The 27,769-nt window shown below is 53.1% G+C and overlaps 1 protein-coding gene across 6 annotated transcripts; it reads right to left on the bottom strand.

Moving 5' to 3' along the window:
* Positions 1 to 676: 676 nt before the first annotated feature.
* Positions 677 to 22,881, bottom strand: SNX4 (sorting nexin 4). 6 transcript variants are annotated; one of them, XR_012245047.1, is made up of 16 exons: positions 22,723 to 22,881; positions 18,599 to 18,723; positions 17,748 to 17,883; positions 15,733 to 15,882; positions 13,669 to 13,716; positions 12,866 to 12,921; positions 12,270 to 12,342; positions 12,131 to 12,192; positions 10,424 to 10,489; positions 7,529 to 7,618; positions 7,331 to 7,445; positions 5,727 to 5,872; positions 5,148 to 5,262; positions 1,404 to 3,100; positions 1,325 to 1,364; positions 677 to 1,285 (listed from the first exon to the last, which is right to left on the bottom strand). XR_012245047.1 is itself a non-coding variant. In XM_073634517.1 (14 exons), the coding sequence occupies exons 1-14, from the start codon at positions 22,786 to 22,788 to the stop codon at positions 3,053 to 3,055; spliced, it is 1,296 nt and encodes a 431-aa protein (XP_073490618.1). In that variant the 5' UTR covers positions 22,789 to 22,881; the 3' UTR covers positions 677 to 3,052. The 6 variants fall into 6 exon arrangements, 2 of the variants coding, with proteins under 2 accessions (XP_073490618.1, XP_073490619.1); XR_012245046.1 differs by having other exon boundaries at positions 1,325 to 3,100; XR_012245045.1 differs by having other exon boundaries at positions 677 to 1,364.
* Between the last annotated feature and the right edge of the window lie 4,888 nt (positions 22,882 to 27,769).

The following is a 27,769-nucleotide window of genomic DNA, read 5'->3' as shown; positions in this document are numbered from 1 at the left end:
ATTGGTCACTGTGGGTGGGGGGAGCGGTATGTGAGATGGTCACTGTGGGAGGGGGGAGCTGGTATGTGTTATTGGTCACTGTGGGTGGGGGGAGCCGGTATGTGAGATGGTCACTGTGGGAGGGGGAGAGCCTGTATGTGTTATTATATACTGTGGGAGTGGGGAGCCGGTATGTGTTATTGGTCACTGTGGGAGGGGGGAGCCGGTATGTGTGATGGTCACTGTGGGAGGGGGGAACTGGTATGTGTTATTGGTCACTGTGGGAGGGGGGAGCCGGTATGTGTGATGGTCACTGTGGGAGGGGGAGCTGGTATGTGTTATTGGTCACTGTGGGAGGGGGGAGCCGGTATGTGTGATGGTCACTGTGGGAGGGGGGAGCCGGTATGTGTGATGGTCACTGTGGGAGGGGGGAGCCGGTATGTGTGATGGTCACTGTGGGAGGGGGAGAGCCTGTATGTGTGATGTCATTGTAGGAGGTGGTAGCTGGTATGTGTTATTGGTCACTGTGGGAGGGGGGAGCTGGTATGTGTTATTGGTCACTGTGGGAGGGGGGAGCCGGTATGTGAGATGGTCCCCGAATGTTGCATAATAAATATTTTGTTCACAAAGGTTTCTTTTCCCCATATAAGATGACATCTGATGAATAAAGTCTTATATTTAATACAGGAAGACTCCATTGTACAATCTGCGATGTGTTACACTTTATTAGTTTGGCACAAGGAATGTACAGAGAGCGGCGGGCCGGCATCCGCTCCAACATAAACCGGCAAACAGAGCGAAAATCCGACTGAATATAAAGCAAATGAAAGAGAAACGTGCAAGAAAAGTGCCTGGGTGTGTGATGTAAGGCACTAAGCCTTCCAAATCAGCATGCACCACGGTCTGGGGAGGGGCGCTAAGCCCTCCAATCAGCATACACTATGGCCTGGGGGGCACTGAGCCCTCCAATCAGTATATATCATGGCATGGGGGGCACTGAGCCTTCCAATCAGCATATACTATGGCCTGGGGGGCACTGAGCCCTCCAATCAGCATACACCATGGCCTGGGGGGCACCAAGCCTTCCAATCAGCATATACTATGGCCTGGGGGGCACTGAGCCCTCCAATCAGCATACACCATGGCCTGGGGGGCACCAAGCCTTCCAATCAGCATATACTATGGCCTGGGGGGCACTGAGCCCTCCAATCAGTATGCATCATGGCATGTTGGGCAATAAGCCTTCCAATCAGCATATACTATGACCTGGGGGGCACCGAGCCCTCCAATCAGCATACACTATGACCTGGGGGCACCGAGCCCTCCAATCAACATACACTATGACCTGGGGGGCACTGAGCCCTCCAATCAGCATACACTATGACCTGGGGGCACCGAGCCCTCCAATCAACATACACTATGACCTGGGGGGCACTGAGCCCTCCAATCAGCATACACTATGACCTGGGGGGCACTGAGCTCTCCAATCAGCATACACTATGACCTGGGGGGCACTGAGCCCTCCAATCAGCCTACACTATGACCTGGGGGGCACTGAGCTCTCCAATCAGCATACACTATGACCTGGGGGGCACTGAGCCCTCCAATCAGCATACACTGTGGCCTGGGGGGGCACTGAGCCCTCCAATCAGCATACACTGTGGCCTGGGGGGCACTGAGCCCTCCAATCAGCATACACTATGACCTGGGGGGCACTGAGCCCTCCAATCAGCATACACTGTGGCCTGGGGGGCACTGAGCCCTCCAATCAGCATACACTATGACCTGGGGGGCACTGAGCCCTCCAATCAGCATACACTACGGCCTCTATAAGAAGTCATGTGCCGGTCATGGCGTCCTGGCACTGCCCTCTACACTGCCCAGACCTGTGAATAATTAGAGATCGGTCCCCATTTTTGTGTTGAGCTTCCTTATCCTCCAGACACACCAACGTGTAAAATGGGGGGGGGGGGGGGGGGGGTATATTTAAAAAAAAAAAAAGCTGCAAGATTTTTACAGCATTCATCACCCATCCCCCACAGCAGCTATTACCATTCGGCCCATCAGAGGACGGGGTTCTATCAAATGTTGGTTCAAAGTGGTGGCTTCTGGCAGGACAGGTTCTCTCCACTAGATACGGATTGTCCTCCGGCTAGACAAGTAAAAAAATGTTATTTATTAAATCACAGAATGGATTATGGGTAATTATCGCTGGAAATTGTGGTTACAAAGTAGCAGGAAAATTCCACGGAACGTCCGCAGCCGCAGTATGGAGGGAGAGCTCCGCCCTCCCGCCGCCTTCGCTGGAACAAGAGACATCTGAGGAGCGGAGATTGGCACTGAGAATATGGAGGTCATGTATTGTCTATGGTGGTGATGTTCCGGTGGAGGGCACTCAAGCTGGAAGGCGTTGTGGTTGGAGAGCCCTCCAGGTGAAGGGCACTCTGGGTGGAGGGCCTTGTGGGTGGAGAGCACTGTGGGTGGAGAGCACTCCGGGTGGAGGGCCTTGTGGGTGGAGAGCACTCCGGGTGGAGGGCCTTGTGGGTGGAGAGCACTCCGGGTGGAGGGCCTTGTGGGTGGAGAGCACTCCGGGTGGAGGGCCTTGTGGGTGGAGAGCACTCCGGGTGGAGGGCCTTGTGGGTGGAGAGCACTCCGGGTGGAGGGCCTTGTGGGTGGAGAGCACTCCGGGTGGAGGGCCTTGTGGGTGGAGAGCACTCCGGGTGGAGGGCCTTGTGGGTGGAGAGCACTCCGGGTGGAGGGCCTTGTGGGTGGAGAGCACTCCGGGTGGAGGGCCTTGTGGGTCCTGATGTTCCGGTGAAGGGCGCTGTGGGTGGTGATGTTTTGGGTGGAGGGAGTTCTTAGTAATACAGCCAACCGTGTTATCCTGGAGATGGCAGCGGACTCATCCATGGCGGCAGCCATACTCATTAGAGGGACATTCATTGTTCGGAGGGGGGGAGGTGCACGGTGGAAGTTTTAAGGCGAAGACCCGTGCACATGAAGTCCCATGTTCGTCGTGAAGTCGTCGTGTTCCAGCCGACTGTCTGAGTCTCCCAGACACGGCCGGGCTCCTTCACATCTTGCTGAAGCATTCCTTCGCGTTGGTCCAGACCTGGATCCCCTACACACAGGAAAGACAAATACATTAACCATGCATTGCATAGAGAAGCACAAAGACCCAGTAATGACCTCACTGGGCCCAAAAATAAGAGTGTAATGGAAACAAGAAAAGTTTTATTTTATAATTTCCATTAGCTTGTTGATGGGGGGCGAGGGGGGGCGGGGACCAGGGAAGGCAAATAAATACAAAATAAACTTCATCTTTAGTATATCGAGTATCTCAGACCAGGAGCATTTATAAATATGGATCAGCAAAGGCCGCTCCCATCTCTCTACTTTCTATACAGTGACACAATACAGCGTGTCAAACAGTAACTGACAAAAGTAAGTACACCCCTCAGTCACATTTGTGTAAATCTTTTCTTCTATCTTTTCATGTGACAACACTGAAGAAATGACACTTGTCTACAATGTAAAGTAGTGAGTGTACAGCTTGTATAACAGTGTAAATTTGCTGTCCATTCAAAATAACTCAACACACAGCCATTAATGTCTAAACCGCTGGCAACAAAAGTCAGTACACCCCCAAGTGAAAATGTCTATATTGGGCCCAATTAGCCATTTTCCCTCCCTGGTGTCATGTGACTCGTTAGTGTTACAAGGTCTCAGGTGTGAATGGGGAGCAGGTGTGTTAAATTTGGTGTTATCGCTCTCACTCTCTCATACTGGTCACTGGAAGTTCAACATGGCACCTCATGGCAAAGAACTCTCTGAGGATCTGAATAAAAGAATTGTCGCTCTACATAAAGATGGCCTAGGCTATAAGAAGATTGCCAAGACCCTGAAACTGAGCTGCAGCACGGTGGACAAGACCATACAGTGGTATAACAGGACAGGTTCCACTCAGAATAGGCCTCGCCATGGTCCACCAAAGAAGTTGAGGTCACGTGCTCAGCGTCATATCCAGAGGTTGTCTTTGGGAAATAGACGTATGAGTGCTGCCAGCATTGCTGCAGAGGTTGTAGGGGTGGGGGGGTCAGCCTGTCAGTGCTCAGACCATACGCTGCACACTGCATCAAATTGGTCTGCATGGCTGTCATCCCAGAAGGAAGCTTCTTCTAAAGATGATGTACAAGAAAGTCCACAAACAGTTTGCTGAAGACAAGCAGACTAAGGACATGGATTACTGGAACCATGTCCTGTGGTCTGATGAGACCAAGATAAACGTATTTGGTTCAGATGGTGACAAGTGTGTGTGGGGGCAACCAGGTGAGGAGGACAAAGACAAGTGTGTCTTGTCTACAGTCAAGCATGGTGGTGGGAGTGTCATGGTCTGGGGCTGAGTGCTGCCGGCACTGGGGGGCTACAGATCATTGAGGGAACCATGAATGCCAACATGTACTGTGACATACTGAAGCAGAGCATGATCCCCTCCCTTCAGAGACTGGACCGCAGGGCAGTATTCCAACATGATAACCACCCCAAACACACCTCCAAGACCACCACTGCCTTGCTAAAGAAGGTGAGGGTAAAGGTGATGGACTGGCCAAGCATGTCTCCAGACCTAAACCCTATTGATCATCTGTGGGACATCCTCAAACGGAAGGTGGAGGAGCGCAAGGTCTCTAACATCCACCAGCTCTGTGATGTCATCATGGAGGAGGAGGGAAGAGGACTCCAGTGACAACCTGTGAAGCTCTGGTGATCTCCATGCCCAAGAGGGTTAAGGCAGTGCTGGAAAATAATGGTGGCCACACAAAATATTGACACTTTGATCCCAATTTGGACATTTTCACTTAGGGGTGTACTGACTTTTGTTTCCAGCGGTTTAGACATTAATGGCTGTGTGTTGAGTTATTTTGAGGGGACAGCAAATTTACACTGTTATACAAGCTGTACACTCACTACTTTACATTGTAGACAAGTGTCACTTCTTCAGTGTTGTCCCATGAAAAGATAGAAGAAAAGATTTACAAAATAGTGAGGGGTGTACTTACTTTTGTGAGATGATATCTATAAATTAAAAAATTTACACACACATATACGGGATGGGGGGGGGGGGGGGGGGGGGGGGCAGTTGTTACGGCTCAGCGATGGGTGGAGCTCACCTTCTTACACATGCTGATCTGCATAACCGCATAGTTAATGAGCGCCTCCTTCAGGTCACGATTTTTCTGCTCTTTAAAACGTTCGATTTCCTGCCAGGCTTTCTGTACAAAATCACTGAGAATGAAAAACAAAACGTCACTAAAAGAAGGAAATCCTAAAAACGTAAAAGAAAAAATCCAACTGCTATTCCGCAACTCAGAGCCCCCATCTCCCCCCCCCCCCCCCCCCCTTCGACACTGCCCTATCCACCTCTCTGCCTCCAGCCTCCCCCCCCATCCATCTAATGCTGCTGCACCCAAAGCTCAGCTTCACATCAGTGTAGAAATATATTGGTCCAATGTATAGCAGCAGATCAGAGAGGACACCTACCCGCTTCTCCAGGACACCTACCGGCTCTCCAGGACACCTGAGTAAGCGCTCGATTTAGAGTGCGAAACGCGTCAGCTGTGTCTGTACTATCTGCCTTATTGTCCTGTATTTTTTGATGATCCAAGTTTTACAATAAAGAAGATTTTTTTCAACTTTATCCGGTGTGCGGCATCCAGATTTTCCTGTTTCAAACTCTCCAGGACACCTACCGGCTCTCCAGGTTCGTTTCCTTTAGCTGCTCCTCGCCCTCCTCTATCTGCTCCTCCAGCAGTTTTATCTTGGCCTCTCTTTGTTCCGGCGTCTCCTGACCAAAAAGCTTGTTAGTCACCCCCTTCAGGGAGAACGTTCGCACCGTCTGCAAGGAAATACACAATTCATTCTCTACGGGGGATTACTTTCCAAAGGAAAAATAAAGTGTCAGCTCCTAGATTCGGGGGTCTGATACTATGCTGTGCACCGTGTGGCTGGATCTCTCCAGGTATCACAGGTTACATAAACCTTTTATATAAATCCAACCACTAAAATATAAGCTTAAAGCTGAACTCCGGGGTAATAAAGTCATTCATCATGTGACTTCCTCTGGAATCTCGGTGATCTTTGTGAATTTCCCCCCCCCGATCTGTGGATTAATCCAGTGCGAGTCTTCCTGGAATAAAGACCGCCCACTGCTGCTCTCTCCCTATGAAGGGTGACAGGTCTCGTCTCCACCCCCTTCCTGTAGTTTTATATAGTGGGTGGGGCCTGCTGGGCCCCTCCCATAGCTCTGCTCTCTCTTCTTGTGCAAGAGGACTAGTCTTAGCTCCACCCCTCCTCTCATTTTCTATAGTGGGTGGGGCCTGCTAGGCCCCTCCCACAGCTGTTCTCTCTTCTTGTGCAAGAGGACTAGTCTTAGCTCCACCCCTCCTTTAGTTTTCTATGGTAAATGGAACTTGCTGGGCCCCTCCCACAGCTCTGTTCTCTCTTATTCTGCAGGAGGTCCGTTTAGTCTCCACCCCCTCCTGCAGTTTTCTATAGTGGGTGGGGCCTGCTGGGCCCCTCCCACAGCTCTGTTCTCTCTTCTGCATGAGGTCCGGTTTAGTCTCCACCCCTCCTGCAGTTTCCAATAGTGGGTGGGGCCTGCTGGGCCCCTCCCACAGCTCTGTTCTCTCCTTCTGCAGAAGGACCGGTCTGGTCTCCACCATCCTGTAGTTTTCTAAAGTGGGTGGAACCTGCTGGGCCCCTCCCATGGCTGTTCTCTCTTTTTTATTTTTGCAGGGTGACTGGTTTGGTCTCCACCCCCTCCTGTACTTTACTGTAGTGGGAGGAGACTGTTGGGTCCCTCCCACTGCTCTGGTTATGTACAGCCCAGTGATGATGTCACTACTCATTTTACAAGACAATATCTGGGTTTGCAAAGGCTTTGTTGCTCACCCAGGTGCAGATCCTTTGAGACCATCAAGGAATAAATTTAAATTAAATTAGAGGCGTCGTGCCCGGATTTCAGCTTTAAAATAAAGGTAGTATAGTGGAGAAAGGGGTAATCTTTTCCAATTAAATTATTTTGGTGCTTCTATTGGCAAAGTGGCAAAGCAACAGACTGCCCACCAGAACTATATAAAGGTCAGTCGGTGTCGGAGTTGAGCGAATAAATCTGCAAAGGTTACCTGCTAATTTTTTTTACAAAAAACAAGAGACAACCAATCAGAAGGGATCAGTGATTGGTGAATGGGTTGAATTTACCAATGAAGCGCACTATGGGATCAGACCTGTAGGAGGGCTGGCGGTCCTTTCATTGGATAACATGACACATTTATAAACCGGCCATCTACATCACCTCGGGGGGACGTACCCCGGTGGCGAGCTCCTCGCACTGCTGCTTCTTACTGGCCAGGTCCAGGGCGGACATTTCCAGGTCGTACTGCATGAGTTCGTGTTTCCGGCACACGGCCCTGCAAGCAAGAAAACGCACATCAATCGGCTTCTATTGGTCACACACTCTGCACAGATCTGATTGGTCACAAGTATCCGGTACCTCAGAGCTTCAGCGTAAAATAAATATTCTTTCAGTTGGTCGGCGTAATGTTCCTGCTCCTCCAGGATGTCATCGATGGAAGCTGCGTATCTGTGGGGGAGGGTCCACAAAAAACATAAGTATTATTCCCATTATCCACATCAGGGAACTCAGTGAACATACAGAGATAGACCCCGCCCCTGAGGACGCACACACTCACCGGCCCTGAGGACGCACACACTCACCGCCCCTGAAGGGACACATACACACACGCGCACACACACACCTCCCCTAAGGACACACACACTCGCCGCCGCCCCTGACGGACGGACACACACTCGCCGCCGCCCCTGACGGACGGACACACACTCGCCGCCGCCCCTGACGGACGGACACACACTCGCCGCCGCCCCTGACGGACGGACACACACTCGCCGCCGCCCCTGAGGAGGGACACACACTCACCGCCGCCCCTGAGGAGGGACACACACTCACCGCCGCCCCTGAGGAGGGACACACACTCACCGCCGCCCCTGAGGAGGGACACACACTCACCGCCGCCCCTGAGGAGGGACACACACTCACCGCCGCCCCTGAGGAGGGACACACACTCACCGCCGCCCCTGAGGAGGGACACACACTCACCGCCGCCCCTGAGGAGGGACACACACTCACCGCCGCCCCTGAGGAGGGACACACACTCACCGCCGCCCCTGAGGAGGGACTCACACACTCACCGCCGCCCCTGAGGAGGGACTCACACACTCACCGCCGCCCCTGAGGAGGGACTCACACTCACCGCCGCCCCTGAGGAGGGACTCACACACTCACCGCCCCCTGCTTCTATGACTAAAATACAAAGCTGTCTCGGATTGGCTGAGAGAGTTCAGAACGTCATCAGCTCGCCTCTCTGCTTTGGCCAATTGGACCACCAAGGTCCAACCAAATTATTTGTAAGTTGAATGAAACATGGAAATCAACTTAAACCACTTGAAAGAACAGGCCTTTTCTGTCACTTTTGTTTACAAGTTTAAATTAGTAATTTTTTGTGAGAAATGTACTTGGAACTCCAAAACGTATGTATGTATGTATGTATGTATGTATATATTTTTTTTAGCAGAGACCCTAGGGAATAAAATTGTGTCACACAGCGTTTTGTTTTTTTTTGGAAAAAATACACTTTAACCGTTTGCCGACCTGCCGCCAGCATACTTTTGGCAGGTTGGCTCTCCTAGGCGTATCACTGTAGGTGTACGTTGACCTCTTTGAAAGCGATGGGGGGGGGGGGGGGGGACCTTGCTTTGTGCACTGGTGGGCAGTCATGTTGGAACAGGAAGGGGCCATCTCCAAACTGTTCCCACAACGTTGGGAGCATGAAATTGTCCAAAATGTCTTGGTATTCTGAGGCCTTAAGAGTTCCCTTCACTGCAACTAAGGGGCCAAACCCAACCCCTGAAAAACAACCCCCCACCATAATCCCCCCTCCACCAAATGATTTGGACCACTGCACAAAGCAAGGTCCATAAAGACATGGATGGGCAAGTTTGGGGTGGAGGAACTTGACTGTCCTGACCCCAACCCGATAGAACACCTTTGGGAGGAATTAGAGTGGAGACTGTGAGCCAGGCCTTCTCATCCAACATCAGTGCCTGGCCTCACAAATGCTCTTCTGGAAGAATGGTCAAACATTCCCATAGACACCCTCCTAAACCTTGTGGACGGCCCTTTCCAGAAGAGTTGAAGCTGTTATATCTGCAAAGGGCGGAGCCAACTCAATATTGAACACTCCGGACTAAGACTGGGATGTCATTAAAGTTCATGACCGTGTAAAGGCAGGCGTCCCAATACTTTTTGTAATATAGTGTATATACATATTGCGGTCAGCAAGTGGTTAATTATATTTAAGAGCACTGGAACACAATGGTGTGAATGGGCCCTGTGGTCACATGACTGCTCCTCCTATAATGATTAATAGCAACGGAGCAGTGAATTAAAGTATCAGAGACATTGTATGAACATGACAGCCGGGAAACTAGCATTTCCAGTAATGGCAGCCTATGTACTTCTCAGGTGGGTTCCTTTAACCACTAGACATCCGCGCTATGGCCGAATGACGGCCACAGCGCGGACCTGCATCCCCGGGAGCGCCGGGCGCGCTGTGATCACCGAGTCACTGAGACTCGGCTGATCACCGACCTGAATAAGGGGCCGGTCCCGACTCCTTACCATGTGATCAGCTGTCAGCCAATGACAGCTGATCACATGATGTAAACAAAAGATCGGTAATCGCCTTTTTTTTTTACTCGCGCTGACAGCACGAGTAGAGAAAAAAGCCGATCACTGGCTCAGGTGTCAGGGACATCGGTCCCGAAGTTGAAGCACAACATCTGCCTCATCAGTGCCACCTAGAAGTGCCACCTAACAGTGCCCACAAGTGCCACCTAACAGTGCCCACAAGTGCCACCTAACAGTGCCCACCTGTATTGCCAATCAGTGCCACCTGCCAGTGCTGCCCATCACTGCCACCCATCAGTGCCCATCACTGCCGCCTTATCAGCGTACATCAATGAAGGAGAAAAATTACCCGTATAAAATTTTTTATAACAAAATATAAAAAAAAAAAAAAAAAAAAAAAAAAAAACATTTTTTTTTTTAAATTCAGTTTTTTAAATTTTTTTAACAAAAAGTAAAAACCGCAGAGGTGATCAAATACCACCAAAAGAAAGCTCTATTTGTGGTGAAAAAATGATAAAAATGTCATTTGGGTACAGTGTTGTACGATCGCGCAATTGTCATTCAAAGTGCGTCAGCGCTGAAAGCTGAAAATTGGTCTGGATAGGAGGGGGGTTTAAGTGCCCAGTAAGCAAGTGGTTACAGCAGCGATGCTCCCAACTACACAATTCTAAGCACACTCACACATCCATGTGATGTCCGGCACTCTGCAGCCCATCCCCCATCTCCTTCTCTATGGCACTCCACTCACTGCAAAAAAAAAAAAAAAAAGAAATATTAATGAAAAAAAAAAAAAAAGCAGAAACCTCTTCTAGATAACATCCGACTCCTCCCCCAGGTGCTTCCCTCCTCTGTCCCACCCCTCCCCCAGGGTCTGTCCCACCACTCCCCCAGGGGCTTCCCTCCTCTGTCCCACCACTCCCCCCCAGGGGCTTCCCTCCTCTGCCCCCCCCAGGGGCTTCCCTCCTCTGTCCCACCACGCCCCCAGGGGCTTCCCTCCTCTGTCCCACCACGCCCCCAGGGGCTTCCCTCCTCTGTCCCACCACTCCCCCCCAGGGGCTTCCCTACTGTGTCCCACCACTCCCCCCCAGGGGCTTCCCTACTGTGTCCCACCACTCCCCCCCAGGGGCTTCCCTACTGTGTCCCACCACTCCCCCCCAGGGGCTTCCCTACTGTGTCCCACCACTCCCCCCCAGGGGCTTCCCTACTGTGTCCCACCACTCCCCCCCAGGGGCTTCCCTACTGTGTCCCACCACTCCCCCCCAGGGGCTTCCCTCCTCTGTCCCACCACGCCACCAGGATGGGCTTCCCTCCTCTGTCCCACCACGCCACCAGGATGGGCTTCCCTCCTCTGTCCCACCACGCCACCAGGATGGGCTTCCCTCCTCTGTCCCACCAGGATGGGCTTCCCTCCTCTGTCCCACCAGGATGGGCTTCCCTCCTCTGTCCCACCAGGATGGGCTTCCCTCCTCTGTCCCACCAGGATGGGCTTCCCTCCTCTGTCCCACCAGGATGGGCTTCCCTCCTCTGTCCCACCAGGATGGGCTTCCCTCCTCTGTCCCACCAGGATGGGCTTCCCTCCTCTGTCCCACCAGGATGGGCTTCCCTCCTCTGTCCCACCAGGATGGGCTTCCCTCCTCTGTCCCACCACGCCCCCAGGGTCTGTCCCACCCCTCCCCCAGGGGCTTCCCTCCTCTGTCCCACCACTCCCCCAGGGTCTGTCCCACCCCTCCCCCAGGGGCTTCCCTCTGTCCCACCACGCCCCCCCAGGGGCTTCCCTCCTCTGCCCCCCCCCCAGGGGCTTCCCTACTGTGTCCCACCACTCACCCAGGGGCTTCCCTCCTCTGTCCTCCCCCTCTGTCCTACCCCTCCCCCAGGGGCTTCCCTCCTCTGTCCCACCCCTCGTCCAGGGGCTTCCCTCCTCTGTCCCACCCCTCGTCCAGGGGCTTCCCTCCTCTGTCCCACCACACCCCCCAGGGGCTTCCCTCCTCTGTCCCACCACACCCCCCAGGGGCTTCCCTCCTCTGCCCCCCCAGGGGCTTCCCTACTGTGTCCTACCACTCCCCCAGGGGCTTCCCTCCTCTGTCCCCACCACTCCCCCAGGGGCTTCCCTCCTCTGTCCCACCACTCCCCCAGGGGCTTCCCTCCTCTGTCCCACCCCTCCCCCAAATAGCTTCCCTCCTCTCCCTCTGTCCCACAGGGCTTCCCTCTGCTCTCCGACTCCTCCCCCAGGGCTTCTTCCCTCCTCCGTCCGACTCCCCTGCAGGGCTTCCCTTCTCTGTCCCACCACTCCCCCAGGACTTCCCTCCTCTTGACGACCCCCTCCACTTCCTTCCATTACCCTTCTCCCCAGGCCTTAGAGATGGAGGATATATTATGCATATAACTCACCTAAAAACTCTGCCGTAGTTGCCATGAACTTTATAAACACCATAAAGTCGGTCCGCCACCCTCTGAAAGAAAGACAAAATGTCTCACACAGTTGTTGATGAGAACTCCCACACCAATTCTATACCCCACAGACACTCACCGCCAGGACCCGCAGGAGATGAGAGACCACCGACTGCAGCTCATCGCTGTAATGTTTCAGTTCAGTGAATCTCCTGTGATGGAGGAACAATCACAACACAGACAGTCAGATTCACATATTTCATCTCCCTGGCAGAGAGAACCCCAACACCCCCTCCTTTATACAATGACCACTGCACCCCAAATCCACTGCACCCCAAATCCACTGCACCCCAAATCCACTGCACCCCAAATCCGCATCTCCTCTGATTGCAGCCCAATGAAATATATGACTAGTGCTGCACCCTAGAATTGTCCAGTTGGTGGCGCTGTCCAATAGTGCTGCGATGGGGTCTCAGCCGGATTCCAAGGTTTGGATTGGCAGCTTCTACATGCCGAAGGTTTTCCACACTTTCCCCAGTTGGTCATGTAACTAGAAGAGTCCGGGAATGAAGAGCCAATCAGGACGTAAAATAAGGGAAACAACTAACAGGACCCAGAAATCTCAGGGACTCCATACCTGTGATGGGAGTGGCTCTACACTGGGCCGCACCCCCTCACCCACAGTGGGCGTGTTTAACTAAACATTTTCAGCCAATCACTGAAGACAACACTCACTTGTCCGGGTTTTTAACACGAAATGTGGCGTTCAGCGCCTTGAGCCTGGAGTCAGTCTGTGAAGAGAGAAGACGAGATGATCAGGAGAGAGGAACAGATTGTATAGAGCGGGGGAGGGGTCTCCAAACTATTCCTCCCACTGACACCAATGATGGGGCACTATTCCTCCCATTGACACCAATGATGGGGTACTATTCCTCCCACTGACACCAATGATGGGGCACTATTCCTCACACTGACACCAATGATGGGACACTATTCCTCCCACTGACACCAATGATGGGGCACTATTCCTCCCACTGACACCAATGATGGGACACTATTCCTCCCACTGACACCAATGATGGGACACTATTCCTCCCACTGACACCAATGATGGGACACTATTCCTCCCACTGACACCTATGATGGGACACTATTCCTCCCACTGACACCAATGATGGGGCACTATTGCTCCCACTGACACCAATGATGGGGCACTATTCCTCCCACTGACTCCAATGATGGGGCACTATTCCTCCCACTGACACCAATGATGGGGCACTATTCCTCCCACTGACACCAATGATGGGGCACTATTCCTCCCACTGACACCACTGATGGGGCACTATGCCTCCCACTGACACCAATGATGGGGCACTATTCCTCCCACTGACATCGGGGTATTTTATACTCACACTGGCTATAGCCTGGCTCCCCTGAAGTCTGGAGGACAGTAAACTGGCCCTTTGTGTAGAAAGTTTGGAGACCCCTGATATAGAGATATAGAGATATAGAGATGACGTCTCACATTAAACACTCACCTTCACCTGTAGCCCCGCCTCATTCACAGCCTCCTTCCAGCCGTTCTCCTGGAAAGAAAACCAGAGAGATAATCTCAACCAATAGACATGCAGGAGAATATTTTGACTAAACCCCCAGGAACCCATCTATAAAGGGTTTCAGTCATCCCTGGAAATCTGGTGGCAGATCAATAACGGATTTTATCATTTATCCCCTCTATGGCCTCCCCTTCAGTCTCGCACAGGTGTGCCCGCCCCTCCCCCTTCAGTCTAGCACAGGTGTGCCCGCCCCTCCCCCTTCAGTCTCGCACAGGTGTGCCCGCCCCTCCCCTTCAGTCTCGCACAGGCGTACCGGCTCCTCCCCTTCAGTCTCACACAGGTGTACCGGCTCCTCCCCTTCAGTCTTGCACAGGTGTACCGGCTCCTCCCCTTCAGTCTCGCACAGGCGTACCGGCTCCTCCCCTTCAGTCTCGCACAGGCGTACCGGCTCCTCCCCTTCAGTCTCGCACAGGCGTACCGGCTCCTCCCCTTCAGTCTCGCACAGGCGTACCGGCTCCTCCCCTTCAGTCTCGCACAGGTGTACCGGCTCCTCCCCTTCAGTCTCGCACAGGTGTACCGGCTCCTCCCCTTCAGTCTCGCACAGGCGTACCGGCTCCTCCCCTTCAGTCTCGCACAGGTGTACCGGCTCCTCCCCTTCAGTCTCGCACAGGTGTACCGGCTCCTCCCCTTCAGTCTCGCACAGGCGTACCGGCTCCTCCCCTTCAGTCTCGCACAGGCGTACCGGCTCCTCTCCTGGACTGAAACGGCTTCCTCTGATTTCACTGCACACTGTGAGCTTCTCACCATGTGAATTAGAGGCTGCAGCAAATCAGAGCCCCGCCCTCATTTCCTGGCTGGAGGATGTCCAGCATCCTCTAGCCTGACTGTACCTGGCCCCGCCCCTTTCATTGGCATTCAATTCTTCCAATCACGGAGGCTCAGCATGACATGTGGGCGTTACCTATGTAAACACCTGCCTAGGAACGCCCACTCCTCCAGACTGAAAGCCACCCATGAAGGCATTTTGGTATTTGCATAACTCCTCCCACTGCTTGCATGAAGCCTGAGGACTCTTGGGAGTTCTGAGACAGGGAGGGGCTATGATGTGTTCAGGAAGCTATGTACAGCCCTCCCCTGCTGGCCCCTCCCACCAGCCATGATCTGCCTGCATTGCATTAGAGAATTTTAGTAATGGCTGTGATCAGCGACTTATAGCGGGATTGCGGCGAACAATCAGACACTGATGCTTTGCGGGGACCAGTGACACTAATACAGGGATCGGTGCTAAAAATATGCACTGTCACTGTACGAATGACACTGGCTGGGAGGGGGTTAAACATCTAGGGCGACCAAAGAACTAAATGTGTGCCTAGCCAGTGTTTATGTGTGTGTATTGTGTGCCACTTTTACTAAGGGATTATTTGATGGATTTTATTCCCTGCTTTGCAGCAACACAAAATCCATCCCTCCCCTCCCCCATCAGAACAGAACTCCGATTTGTTTACATAGGCAGTTCAGTGTGTTTTCCTGATGATCGGCGGGTGCCAGAGGACATCGACTGTCCGGCACCCGCTGATCGGCTTCTGCCAAATTCCAGTAGAGGCGGAGCGCGCCCCCTTCCCAGAATTACGAATATATACATGATAAAATGTATAATATATACACGATTCTGCGCAGAGCGGCCGCCCTGTTATGAGGTGATCAGCGAGTGGTTTAATGCGAAGTTCACCTTAGAAAAAATAATCAATTTTCGTGATTTTGCAGGTAAAAAAAAAAATTTTCTGTTTACACTGCAGCCTGCAAAGCATTGCACCTGCCATCGGTGGATCAGTGGATGGCGGGTGCAATGCCAGGCTCCTGCAGACACTCCCTGTACTGCTATACAGGCAGAGCGTAATAAAAGCGTAATAAAAGCACAGATCTCAGAATATAAAGCACAATTTTTTTTTCAGGAAAAATTTGTACAAATTTGGACATTTCTGCTGCAGACAGGAAGGCTGCTCTGGTTCAGAGTGACGGGCAATCATGGCGTGGAGCTGGCTGTACCTGGGTAAGGAAGGTGGTGAAGAGTTTATCTTGGGAGAGGGTGGGATGAGACGCCACGCGCAGCAGGAAGTTCTCCAGGCCAATTCTTCTCCTCTCCACAAAGTCGGGATCCATGTTATCAGCGGACAGTTTGTGCCACACAAATTCTGCCTGTGCCGAGAGAACAGAAGAGAATTACATCAGCCGCACCCGTCAGATTCAACGTTCACCCGAAACATGAAGAACGCATTTCTGAAGGTCTATAAACCTACAGCCTTCCCGATCATTGGCCCTCCAGGTAATCACCAAAAGGACACATGACATAACCTACAGGAACATCCATCCAATCTATGACCACACCACCCAACCTACAGGCACATCCACCCAATCTATGACCACACCACCCAACCTACAGGCACATCCACCCAATCTATGACCACACCACCCAACCTACAGGCACATCCACCCAATCTATGACCACACCACCCAATCTATGACCACACCACCCAACCTACAGGCACATCCACCCAATCTATGACCACACCACCCAACCTACAGGCACATCCACCCAACCTACAGGCACATCCACCCAATCTATGACCACACCACCCAACCTACAGGCACATCCACCCAATCTATGACCACACCACCCAACCTACAGGAACATCCACCCAATCTATGACCACACCACCCAACCTACAGGAACATCCACCCAATCTATGACCACACCACCCAACCTACAGGAACATCCACCCAATCTATGACCACACCACCCAACCTACAGGAACATCCACCCAATCTATGACCACACCACCCAACCTACAGGCACATCCACCCAATCTATGACCACACCACCCAACCTACAGGAACATCCATCCAATCTATGACTACACCACCCAACCTACAGGAACATCCACCTAATCTATGACCACATCACCTTACCTACAGGCACATCCACCTAATCTATGACTACACCACCCGATCTATGACCACACCACCCAACCTACAGGCACATCTACCCAATCAATGACCACACCACCCAACCTACAGACATATCCACCCAATCTATGACCACACCACCTTACCTACAGGTACATCCACCTAATCTATGACTACACCACCCGATCTATGACCACACCACCTTACCTACAGGCACATCCACCTAATCTATGACTACACCACCCAATCAATGACCACACCACCCAACCTACAGGAACATCCACCCGATCTATGACCACACCACCCAACCTACAGGAACATCCATCCAATCTATGACCACACCACCCAACCTACAGGAACATCCATCCAATCTATGACTACACCACCCAACCTACAGGAACATCCACCCAATCTATGACCACACCACCTTACCAACAGGAACATCCACTCGATCAATGACCACAACACCCAACCTACAGGAACATCCATCCGATCTATGACTACACCACGCAACCTACAGGAACATCCATCTGATCTATGACTACACCACCCAACCTACAGGAACATACTGTACACCCAATCTATCACCACACCACCTTACCTACAGGCACATCCACCCAATGAGCACCCAACCTACAGGCACATCCACGCAACCTATGAGCACCCCACCCAATCTATGACCACACCACCCAACCTACAGGCACACCCACGCAATTTATGACCACACCACCCAACCTACAGGCACATCCACCCAATCTATGACTACACCACCCAACCTACAGGCACATCCACCCAATCTATGACTACACCACCCAACCTACAGGCACATCCACCCAACCTATGACCACACGACACAACCAACACTGACAGGACACAATCGACGGCCATATGACCACAACCTACGTCCAACACCACCCAACCAACGGCCGCACTCACCCAATCGACAGCCACACCACCCAACCTACAGACACAACCCAACAGCCACAGGACACATCCTATGGCCATACCACCCAATCTACACCACATGACACAACCACAGGCACGTCTACCATTCTACAGGCACATGACAACCTACCATCCAACCTACGGGCACATACCCTTTTTTCTGGCAGAGGAGGGACCACCACAAAGGGGTAAGTGACGGACAGGTGGTTCCTCAGCAGTTCAAACTCGCTGTACCTCCTCCAGAGAGATTCCAGCGAATTTTGCCCATCGGAGGGATTCTCCAGAGATCTGAAACAAATGTTCCGAAATATCAGACAACTACACAGCCAGACTCCAGAGCCCCAGTGTGAACCTTTCCGTCACTCCCCCACTGCTCCATTCAGCCCTGGGAGTGCCAAGGCGTCCTCTGTAAGCTCCACAACAATTTAGTCAGAGGTTATTTAGGGTTGGGGGCCCATCTCCTCGCTTCATGATAGCAATGGGCCAATCACTATGCCTTTAGAGAACAGGAAGGGGAGTGGCTCATGCTCCTTGGAGAGGTATTTTCTTCACTCACGGAGGTGGGGTCAATATTTGAAGCTGGAAAGGGGGGTATTAAAGAGAACCTGTTTTACCCCACATGGCCACAGCAAACGTTTGCTTGTCTGTAAGCTGGTGTCACTCATGGAAATATAAAGGAGACGCACTTTAATGATCGATCAGAAACCAACTTCATCCCTCTGTGCTGCAGCAAACAGGTGTGCCACACTCTTTTTTTTGCCCGTAAACTTTTCTTTAATAAACTTTATTGTACATAGAAAATGACATACAGTTGAGATCCTCCCACAGGACACTGCTCACCCCTGAAGCCTATCACCGTAGGTCAGAGATGATTCAAAATGATCAAAGAACTCATCATCATCCGGTATAAAACACATTGCAGACCTAGAAATAATACGGGAATAGAGAGTGGGCGGGACACCGCGAATCAGCGATCTCCACAACCGCGTCCCCTCCCCCTCACCTGGTCTCTATCAGATACGATGTGTAGGTTTCCTGCATGTTCACCGTGTTCTTCCCCGTCCGCTTCTCCGCCTCCGACACGCTGATCTCCATCTTCTTCAGTAAACATTCCTCCTCCGCCATCATCTGCAACACGAGGAATACGAGAATTACACCACTGACCACCTCAATGGGCACCTTGTAGAAGAGTCCGGTCACTTGTCAGCTGGGGGGGGGGTTTGGAAGTCAGGCCATCCGGTGAGATTAGAATGGTGTGGTGGGCTGCGTACATAGGCATGCGCAGGGGGTGTGCCGGGGGTGTCTGGGCACACTCTAAATACCCCTCCTGTACCAGGGCCCCTGATAAAGCAGTACAGCCATTCCTCCTGTACCAGGGCCTGGGTCCTATCAGTTCAAAAGGGGGGCCCGGGCACCTGCCGAGGAGGACCTGCTATACGGCCTTATTGCAGATGCCAATCTTCTTCTCCCCTCCCCTACAGAACTGCTGGCTTCTCCTCCTCTCTCTCTCTCTCTGCAGGGGGATCAGTTCTAGTATCTGCGCCCCCTTCTCTTTGCTGCCCCCCCCCCACCCCCCCCCCCCCCCCGTGTGCCTCGCTCCCCTGCAGTGCTGCTGGCTTCTCTCCTTCTCTCTCCCTCCGGCTCCGGGGGATCAATAGTAGTACCTGTGCCCCCTTCTCCTTCCTGTCCAGGCCCTCCCCCCCTCCATGTGCCTCCCCCACCCCTGCAGCACTGCCGGCTTCCCTTCTCTCCCTCCGGCTCCGGGGGATCAATACTAGTACCTGTGCCCCCTTCTCCTTCCTGTCCAGGCTCCCCCCCCCTCCATGTGCCCCTCCCCCACCCCTGCAGCACTGCCGGCTTCCCTTCTCTCCCTCCGGCTGCGCTGCAGGGGGATCAGTTCTAGTATCTGCGCCCCCTTCTCTTTGCTGCCCAACCGCCCCACCCCCCGTGTGCCTCCCTCCCCTGCAGTGCTGCTGGCTTCTCCTCCTCTCTCTCTCTCTCCGGCTGCACTGCAGGGGGATCAGTACTCAACCTGTCGATCGTGGAAAGCCAACAGGTGGATCACGATCAGGGCTGGGCTTGGAATGTGAGGCAAACTGCTGGATGGAGGGCGGGAGCAGAGCGGCTGCTTCAGTTCACCTGCTGGTTAAGTTGCAAAGTTATTAGTTGCTAGGCGGTCCCACCAACCAATCATCGGCTTGTTAACATGAAGAGCCGACTCTGGCAGCTCCCGCCCTCCATCCAGACTGATGTGACTGTGGGGGAGGGGACATTAGAGTGTAAGCTCCTCTGTACAGAGACTGATGTGACTGTGGGGGGGGAGGGGACATTAGAGTGTAAGCTCCTCTGTACAGAGACTGATGTGTGGGGGGAGGGGACATTAGAGTGTAAGCTCCTCTGTACAGAGACTGATGTGACTGTGGGGGAGGGGACATTAGAGTGTAAGCTCCTCTGTATAGAGACTGATGTGACTGTGGGGGAGGGGACATCAGAGTGTAAGCTCCTCTGTACAGAGACTGATGTGACTGTGGGGGGAGGGGACATTAGAGTGTAAGCTCCTCTGTATAGAGACTGATGTGACTGTGGGGGAGGGGACATCAGAGTGTAAGCTCCTCTGTACAGAGACTGATGTGACTGTGGGGGGAGGGGACATTAGAGTGTAAGCTCCTCTGTATAGAGACTGATGTGACTGTGGGGGGAGGGGACATTAGAGTGTAAGCTCCTCTGTACAGAGACTGATGTGACTGTGGGGGAGGGGACATTAGAGTGTAAGCTCCTCTGTACAGAGACTGATGTGACTGTGGGGGAGGGGACATTAGAGTGTAAGCTCCTCTGTATAGAGACTGATGTGACTGTGGGGGAGGGGACATCAGAGTGTAAGCTCCTCTGTACAGAGACTGATGTGACTGTGGGGGGAGGGGACATTAGAGTGTAAGCTCCTCTGTATAGAGACTGATGTGACTGTGGGGGAGGGGACATTAGAGTGTAAGCTCCTCTGTACAGAGACTGATGTGACTGTGGGGGGAGGGGACATTAGAGTGTAAGCTCCTCTGTACAGAGACTGATGTGTGGGGGGAGGGGACATTAGAGTGTAAGCTCCTCTGTATAGAGACTGATGTGACTGTGGGGGAGGGGACATTAGAGTGTAAGCTCCTCTGTATAGAGACTGATGTGACTGTGGGGGGAAGGGACATTAGAGTGTAAGCTCCTCTGTATAGAGACTGATGTGGGGGGAGGGGACATTAGAGTGTAAGCTCCTCTGTACAGAGACTGATGTGACTGTGGGGGAGGGGACATTAGAGTGTAAGCTCCTCTGTATAGAGACTGATGTGACTGTGGGGGAGGGGACATTAGAGTGTAAGCTCCTCTGTATAGAGACTGATGTGACTGTGGGGGAGGGGACAATAGAGTGTAAGCTCCTCTGTACAGAGACTGATGTGACTGTGGGGGAGGGGACATCAGAGTGTAAGCTCCTCTGTATAGAGACTGATGTGACTGTGGGGGAGGGGACATTAGAGTGTAAGCTCCTCTGTATAGAGACTGATGTGACTGTGGGGGAGGGGGCATTAGAGTGTAAGCTCCTCTGTATAGAGACTGATGTGACTGTGGGGGGAGGGGACATTAGAGTGTAAGCTCCTCTGTATAGAGACTGATGTAACTGTGGGGGAGGGGACATTAGAGTGTAAGCTCCTCTGTACAGAGACTGATGTGACTGTGGGGGGAAGGGACATTAGAGTGTAAGCTCCTCTGTACAGAGACTGATGTGTGGGGGAGGGGACATTAGAGTGTAAGCTCCTCTGTACAGAGACTGATGTGACTGTGGGGGAGGGGACATTAGAGTGTAAGCTCCTCTGTATAGAGACTGATGTGACTGTGGGGGGAGGGGACATTAGAGTGTAAGCTCCTCTGTATAGAGACTGATGTGACTGTGGGGGGAGGGGACATTAGAGTGTAAGCTCCTCTGTATAGAGACTGATGTGACTGTGGGGGGAGGGGACATTAGAGTGTAAGCTCCTCTGTATAGAGACTGATGTGACTGTGGGGGGAGGGGACATTAGAGTGTAAGCTCCTCTGTACAGAGACTGATGTGACTGTGGGGGGAGGGGACATTAGAGTGTAAGCTCCTCTGTATAGAGACTGATGTGACTGTGGGGGAAGGGACATTAGAGTGTAAGCTCCTCTGTATAGAGACTGATGTGACTGTGGGGGGAGGGGACATTAGAGTGTAAGCTCCTCTGTATAGAGACTGATGTGACTGTGGGGGGAGGGGACATTAGAGTGTAAGCTCCTCTGTACAGAGACTGATGTGACTGTGGGGGAGGGGACATTAGAGTGTAAGCTCCTCTGTACAGAGACTGATGTGACTGTGGGGGGAGGGGACATTAGAGTGTAAGCTCCTCTGTACAGAGACGGATGTGACTGTGGGGGGAGGGGACATTAGAGTGTAAGCTCCTCTGTACAGAGACTGATGTGACTGTGGGGGGAGGGGACATTAGAGTGTAAGCTCCTCTGTACAGAGACTGATGTGACTGTGGGGGGAGGGGACATTAGAGTGTAAGCTCCTCTGTATAGAGACTGATGTGACTGTGGGGGAGGGGACATTAGAGTGTAAGCTCCTCTGTACAGAGACTGAAGTGACTGTGGGGGGAGGGGACATTAGAGTGTAAGCTCCTCTGTATAGAGACTCATGTGACTGTGGGGGAGGGGACATTAGAGTGTAAGCTCCTCTGTACAGAGACTGAAGTGACTGTGGGGGGAGGGGACATTAGAGTGTAAGCTCCTCTGTACAGAGACTGATGTGACTGTGGGGGGAGGGGACATTAGAGTGTAAGCTCCTCTGTATAGAGACTGATGTGACTGTGGGGGAGGGGACATTAGAGTGTAAGCTCCTCTGTATAGAGACTGATGTGACTGTGGGGGGGGAGGGGACATTAGAGTGTAAGCTCCTCTGTATAGAGACTGATGTGACTGTGGGGGGGGAGGGGACATTAGAGTGTAAGCTCCTCTGTATAGAGACTGATGTGACTGTGGGGGGGGAGGGGACATTAGAGTGTAAGCTCCTGTGGTGCTCGGTGTACACCGCTCTGGTATAGGTCGGTACACGGAGGGTGGGGGAGGGGGTGGTACCTCCGGTGGGCTCCCAGGCTCCTCCTCAGCACCGAACAGCCCGGCCGGCTCCTCCTCTCCGCTCATCTCGGTGATTCTCAGTCACTTCCGCCCTTCTTCGCCTCCTGTGACCACTTCCGGCACAAAGCTCCGCCCCCTATACCGCCCTCAGTGAAGGGGGGTGGGGAGTACACGCCTTCCTATCCGCCTACGCCGCTCAGGCAACCCCGCCCTCCACGGCCTCACACCGCCCACTCCTGACTTTGGCCCGCCCATCGTTCTCTGAGCTGTGTAGCCGGACCGCCCACACAGGCTCGTTCCCGTACATAGAGTGCGCGATCCCGCTTATTTCATTGACAGGCTGGTCAGCTGACAAGTACACTCAGCCCCGCCCCTCCTCTGACTGTCACCCTCCATCATAGGCAGGAGCAGGTCCTATCCTCTGTAAGGGGTGTGGTTGGGGGAGGTCCTCTGTGAGGGGATTGGAGGAGGTCCTCTGTGAGAGGTGTGGTTGGAGGAGGTCCTCTTCTCTGTGAAGGGTGTGGTTGGGGGAGGTCCTCTCCTCTGTGAGGGGTGTGGTTGGAGGAGGTCCTCTGTGAGGGGTGCGGTTGGGGGAGGTCCTCTCCTCTGTGAGGGGTGTGGTTTGAGGAGGTCCTCTGTTAGGGGTGTTGTTGGGGGAGGTCCTCTCCTCTGTGAGGGGATTGGGGGAGGTCCTCTCCTCTGTGAGGGGTGTGGTTGGAGGGGGGTCCTCTGTGAGGGGTGTGGTTGGAGGAGGTCCTCTCCTCTGTGAGGGGTGTGGTTAGGGGAGGTCCTCTCCTCTGTGAGGGGTGTGGTTGGAGGAGGTCCTCTGTGAGGGGTGCGGTTGGGGGAGGTCCTCTCCTCTGTGAGGGGTGTGGTTAGGGGAGGTCCTCTCCTCTGTGAGGGGTGTGGTTGGAGGAGGTCCTCTCCTCTGTGAGGGATGTAGTTGGAGGAGGTCCTCTCCTCTGTGAGGGGTGTGGTTGGAGGAGGTCCTCTCCTCTGTGAGGGGTGTGGTTAGGGGAGGTCCTCTCCTCTGTGAGGGGTGTGGTTGGAGGAGGTCCTCTCCTCTGTGAGGGATGTAGTTGGAGGAGGTCCTCTCCTCTGTGAGGGGTGTGGTTGGAGGAGGTCCTCTCCTCTGTGAGGGGTGTGGTTAGGGGAGGTCCTCTCCTCTGTGAGGGGTGTGGTTAGGGGAGGTCCTCTCCTCTGTGAGGGGTGTGGTTGGAGGAGGTCCTCTCCTCTGTGAGGGATGTAGTTGGAGGAGGTCCTCTCCTCTGTGAGGGGTGTGGTTGGAGGAGGTCCTCTCCTCTGTGAGGGGTGTGGTTAGGGGAGGTCCTCTCCTCTGTGAGGGGTGTGGTTGGAGGAGGTCCTCTCCTCTGTGAGGGATGTAGTTGGAGGAGGTCCTCTCCTCTGTGAAGGGTGTGGTTGGAGGAGGTCCTCTGTGAGGGGATTGGAGGAGGTCCTCTCTGTGAGGGGTGTGGTTGGGGGAGGTCTTCTCCTCTGTGAGTGGTATGGTTGGAGGAGGTCCTCTGTGAGGGGTGTGGTTGGAGGAGGTCCTCTGTGAAGGGTATGGTTGGAGGAGGTCCTCTCTGTAAGGGGTGTGGTTGGAGGAGGTCCTTTATGTGAGGGGTGTGGTTGGAGGAGGTCTTCTTGTCTGAGGTGTGTGTTTGGAGGAGGTCCTCTGCGAGGGGTGTGGTTGAAGGAGGTCCTCTGTGAGGGGTGTGGTTGGAGGAGGTCCTCTGTGAGGGGTGTGGTTGGAGGAGGTCCTCTGTGAGGGGTGTGGTTGGAGGAGGTCCTCTCCTCTGTGAGGGGTGTGGTTGGAGGAGGTCCTCTGTGAGAGGTGTGGTTGGAGGAGGTCCTCTTCTCTGTGAAGGGTGTGGTTGGGGGAGGTCCTCTCCTCTGTGAGGGGTGTGGTTGGAGGAGGTCCTCTGTGAGGGGTGCGGTTGGGGGAGGTCCTCTCCTCTGTGAGGGGTGTGGTTTGAGGAGGTCCTCTGTTAGGGGTGTTGTTGGGGGAGGTCCTCTCCTCTGTGAGGGGATTGGGGGAGGTCCTCTCCTCTGTGAGGGGTGTGGTTGGAGGGGGGTCCTCTGTGAGGGGTGTGGTTGGAGGAGGTCCTCTCCTCTGTGAGGGGTGTGGTTAGGGGAGGTCCTCTCCTCTGTGAGGGGTGTGGTTGGAGGAGGTCCTCTGTGAGGGGTGCGGTTGGGGGAGGTCCTCTCCTCTGTGAGGGGTGTGGTTAGGGGAGGTCCTCTCCTCTGTGAGGGGTGTGGTTGGAGGAGGTCCTCTCCTCTGTGAGGGATGTAGTTGGAGGAGGTCCTCTCCTCTGTGAGGGGTGTGGTTGGAGGAGGTCCTCTCCTCTGTGAGGGGTGTGGTTAGGGGAGGTCCTCTCCTCTGTGAGGGGTGTGGTTGGAGGAGGTCCTCTCCTCTGTGAGGGATGTAGTTGGAGGAGGTCCTCTCCTCTGTGAGGGGTGTGGTTGGAGGAGGTCCTCTCCTCTGTGAGGGGTGTGGTTAGGGGAGGTCCTCTCCTCTGTGAGGGGTGTGGTTAGGGGAGGTCCTCTCCTCTGTGAGGGGTGTGGTTGGAGGAGGTCCTCTCCTCTGTGAGGGATGTAGTTGGAGGAGGTCCTCTCCTCTGTGAGGGGTGTGGTTGGAGGAGGTCCTCTCCTCTGTGAGGGGTGTGGTTAGGGGAGGTCCTCTCCTCTGTGAGGGGTGTGGTTGGAGGAGGTCCTCTCCTCTGTGAGGGATGTAGTTGGAGGAGGTCCTCTCCTCTGTGAAGGGTGTGGTTGGAGGAGGTCCTCTGTGAGGGGATTGGAGGAGGTCCTCTCTGTGAGGGGTGTGGTTGGGGGAGGTCTTCTCCTCTGTGAGTGGTATGGTTGGAGGAGGTCCTCTGTGAGGGGTGTGGTTGGAGGAGGTCCTCTGTGAAGGGTATGGTTGGAGGAGGTCCTCTCTGTAAGGGGTGTGGTTGGAGGAGGTCCTTTATGTGAGGGGTGTGGTTGGAGGAGGTCTTCTTGTCTGAGGTGTGTGTTTGGAGGAGGTCCTCTGCGAGGGGTGTGGTTGAAGGAGGTCCTCTGTGAGGGGTGTGGTTGGAGGAGGTCCTCTGTGAGGGGTGTGGTTGGAGGAGGTCCTCTGTGAGGGGTGTGGTTGGAGGAGGTCCTCTCCTCTGTGAGGGGTGTGGTTGGAGGAGGTCCTCTGTGAAGGGTATGGTTGGAGGAGGTCCTCTCTGTAAGGGGTGTGGTTGGAGGAGGTCCTTTATGTGAGGGGTGTGGTTGGAGGAGGTCTTCTTGTCTGAGGTGTGTGTTTGGAGGAGGTCCTCTGCGAGGGGTGTGGTTGAAGGAGGTCCTCTGTGAGGGGTGTGGTTGGAGGAGGTCCTCTGTGAGGGGTGTGGTTGGAGGAGGTCCTCTGTGAGGGGTGTGGTTGGAGGAGGTCCTCTGCGGTGTGGTTGAAGGAGGTCCTCTGTGAGGGGTGTGGTTGGAGGAGGTCCTCTGTGAGGGGTTCCAGTGAAGGGTCTGAGGATGTACTCACCTCTGTGAGGCGTGTGGTTGGAGAAGGTCTCCTCTTTGAGGGGAGTGGTTGGAGAAGGTCTTCTATTCTGTGAGGGGATTGGTTGGAGGAGGTCTTCTATTCTGTGAGGGGATTGGTTGGAGGAGGTCTTCTCCTCTATATGTTTTAACATTTCTTACCTTTCTAGTTGTTACTTTGTTGCAGGTTTATACATAGGACTCTGTTTAACCCTTTCATGACTAAGCCTATTTTTGAAATGTGGTGTTTACAAGTTAAAATCTGTATTGTTTGCTAGAAAATTACTTAGAGTTCCCAAACATTATATATATTTTTTTAGCAGAGAATCTAGAGAATAAAATGGCGATTGTTGCAATATTTTATATCACACGGTATTTGTGTAGCGGCGTTTTAAATACAAATTTTTGGAAAAGTGACACTTTCATGAATTTTAAAAAATCTAAACAGTAAAGTTACCCCAATTTTTTTGTATAATGTGAAAGATGATGTTACGCCGAGTAAATAGATACCAAACATGTCACCCTTTATAATTGCACGCACTCGTGGAATGGCGACAAACTACGGTACCTATGAATTTCCATAGGCGACGCTTTAAATTTTTTTCACGGTTACCAGGTTAGAGTTACAGAGGAGGTCTAGGGATAGAATTATTGCTCTCGCTCTGATGATCGCGGTGATACCTCACATGTGTGATTTGAACACCGTTTACATATGCGGGCGCGACTTCCGTATGCGTTTTCTTCGCTGTGCGAGCTCATGGGGATGGGGGTGCTTTAAAAAAAATTTATTTTTTTTAAATTTTTTTTTATACTTGTAAATTGTGTTTAAAAAAAACACTTTTTTTTTTTTATTTTATTTTATTGCTGTCACAAGGAATGTAAACATCCCTTGTGACAGTAATTGGTGGTGACAGGTACTCTTTATGCACTTCAAAGTATTCAGATCACCGAAAACGGCGATTCTGAATACTGTAGATTTTTTTAAAACCGGCGCCATTGGCAGCTGAGTAAACGGGAAGTGATGTCATGACGTCGCTTCCGCGTTTACATTGAGAAGGCTGGAACAAAGCCGCCCACAGCTTCGTTCCAGCCTGCCCCCAGCCGCCGAAGGCGGCCGATTGGACACCGGGCTTCCTGATCGCACGGGAGGCCCGGTAAGAGCGGCGGGAGGTGGCGGGAGGCGGCGGGAGGGGGGGGTGTCCCCTCCCGCTCCTCCGGTATAACAGCCGAGCAGCTTTTAGCCGCATCGGTTGTTATAATCGGATAGCCGATCGCCCGCTCTAACCAACGGTACCGGGATGATGCCTGCAGCTGCGGGCATCATCCCGGTATAACCATGGAAAGCCGAGTACGCAGATGTGCGTACGGTCGGCGGGAAGGGGTTAAAGTTGCTTCCAATGTGCTATTTGGGGTATAGACTGAACCACCCGAACCCTGAAATTTTCAATTCTTTGTTAGGACAGACAGTGTGCACATCTGATCTACAACTAATAATGACATATGCCAGCACACTACAGGGAGGATTCATTATGGTAAACATAGC

Source organism: Aquarana catesbeiana, linkage group LG06, assembly GCF_042186555.1.
Source record: "Aquarana catesbeiana isolate 2022-GZ linkage group LG06, ASM4218655v1, whole genome shotgun sequence".
Taxonomy (NCBI): Eukaryota; Metazoa; Chordata; class Amphibia; order Anura; family Ranidae; genus Aquarana; species Aquarana catesbeiana.
Note: the sequence above shows the minus strand (reverse complement) of the source record. Positions and strands in the feature narration are given on the sequence as shown.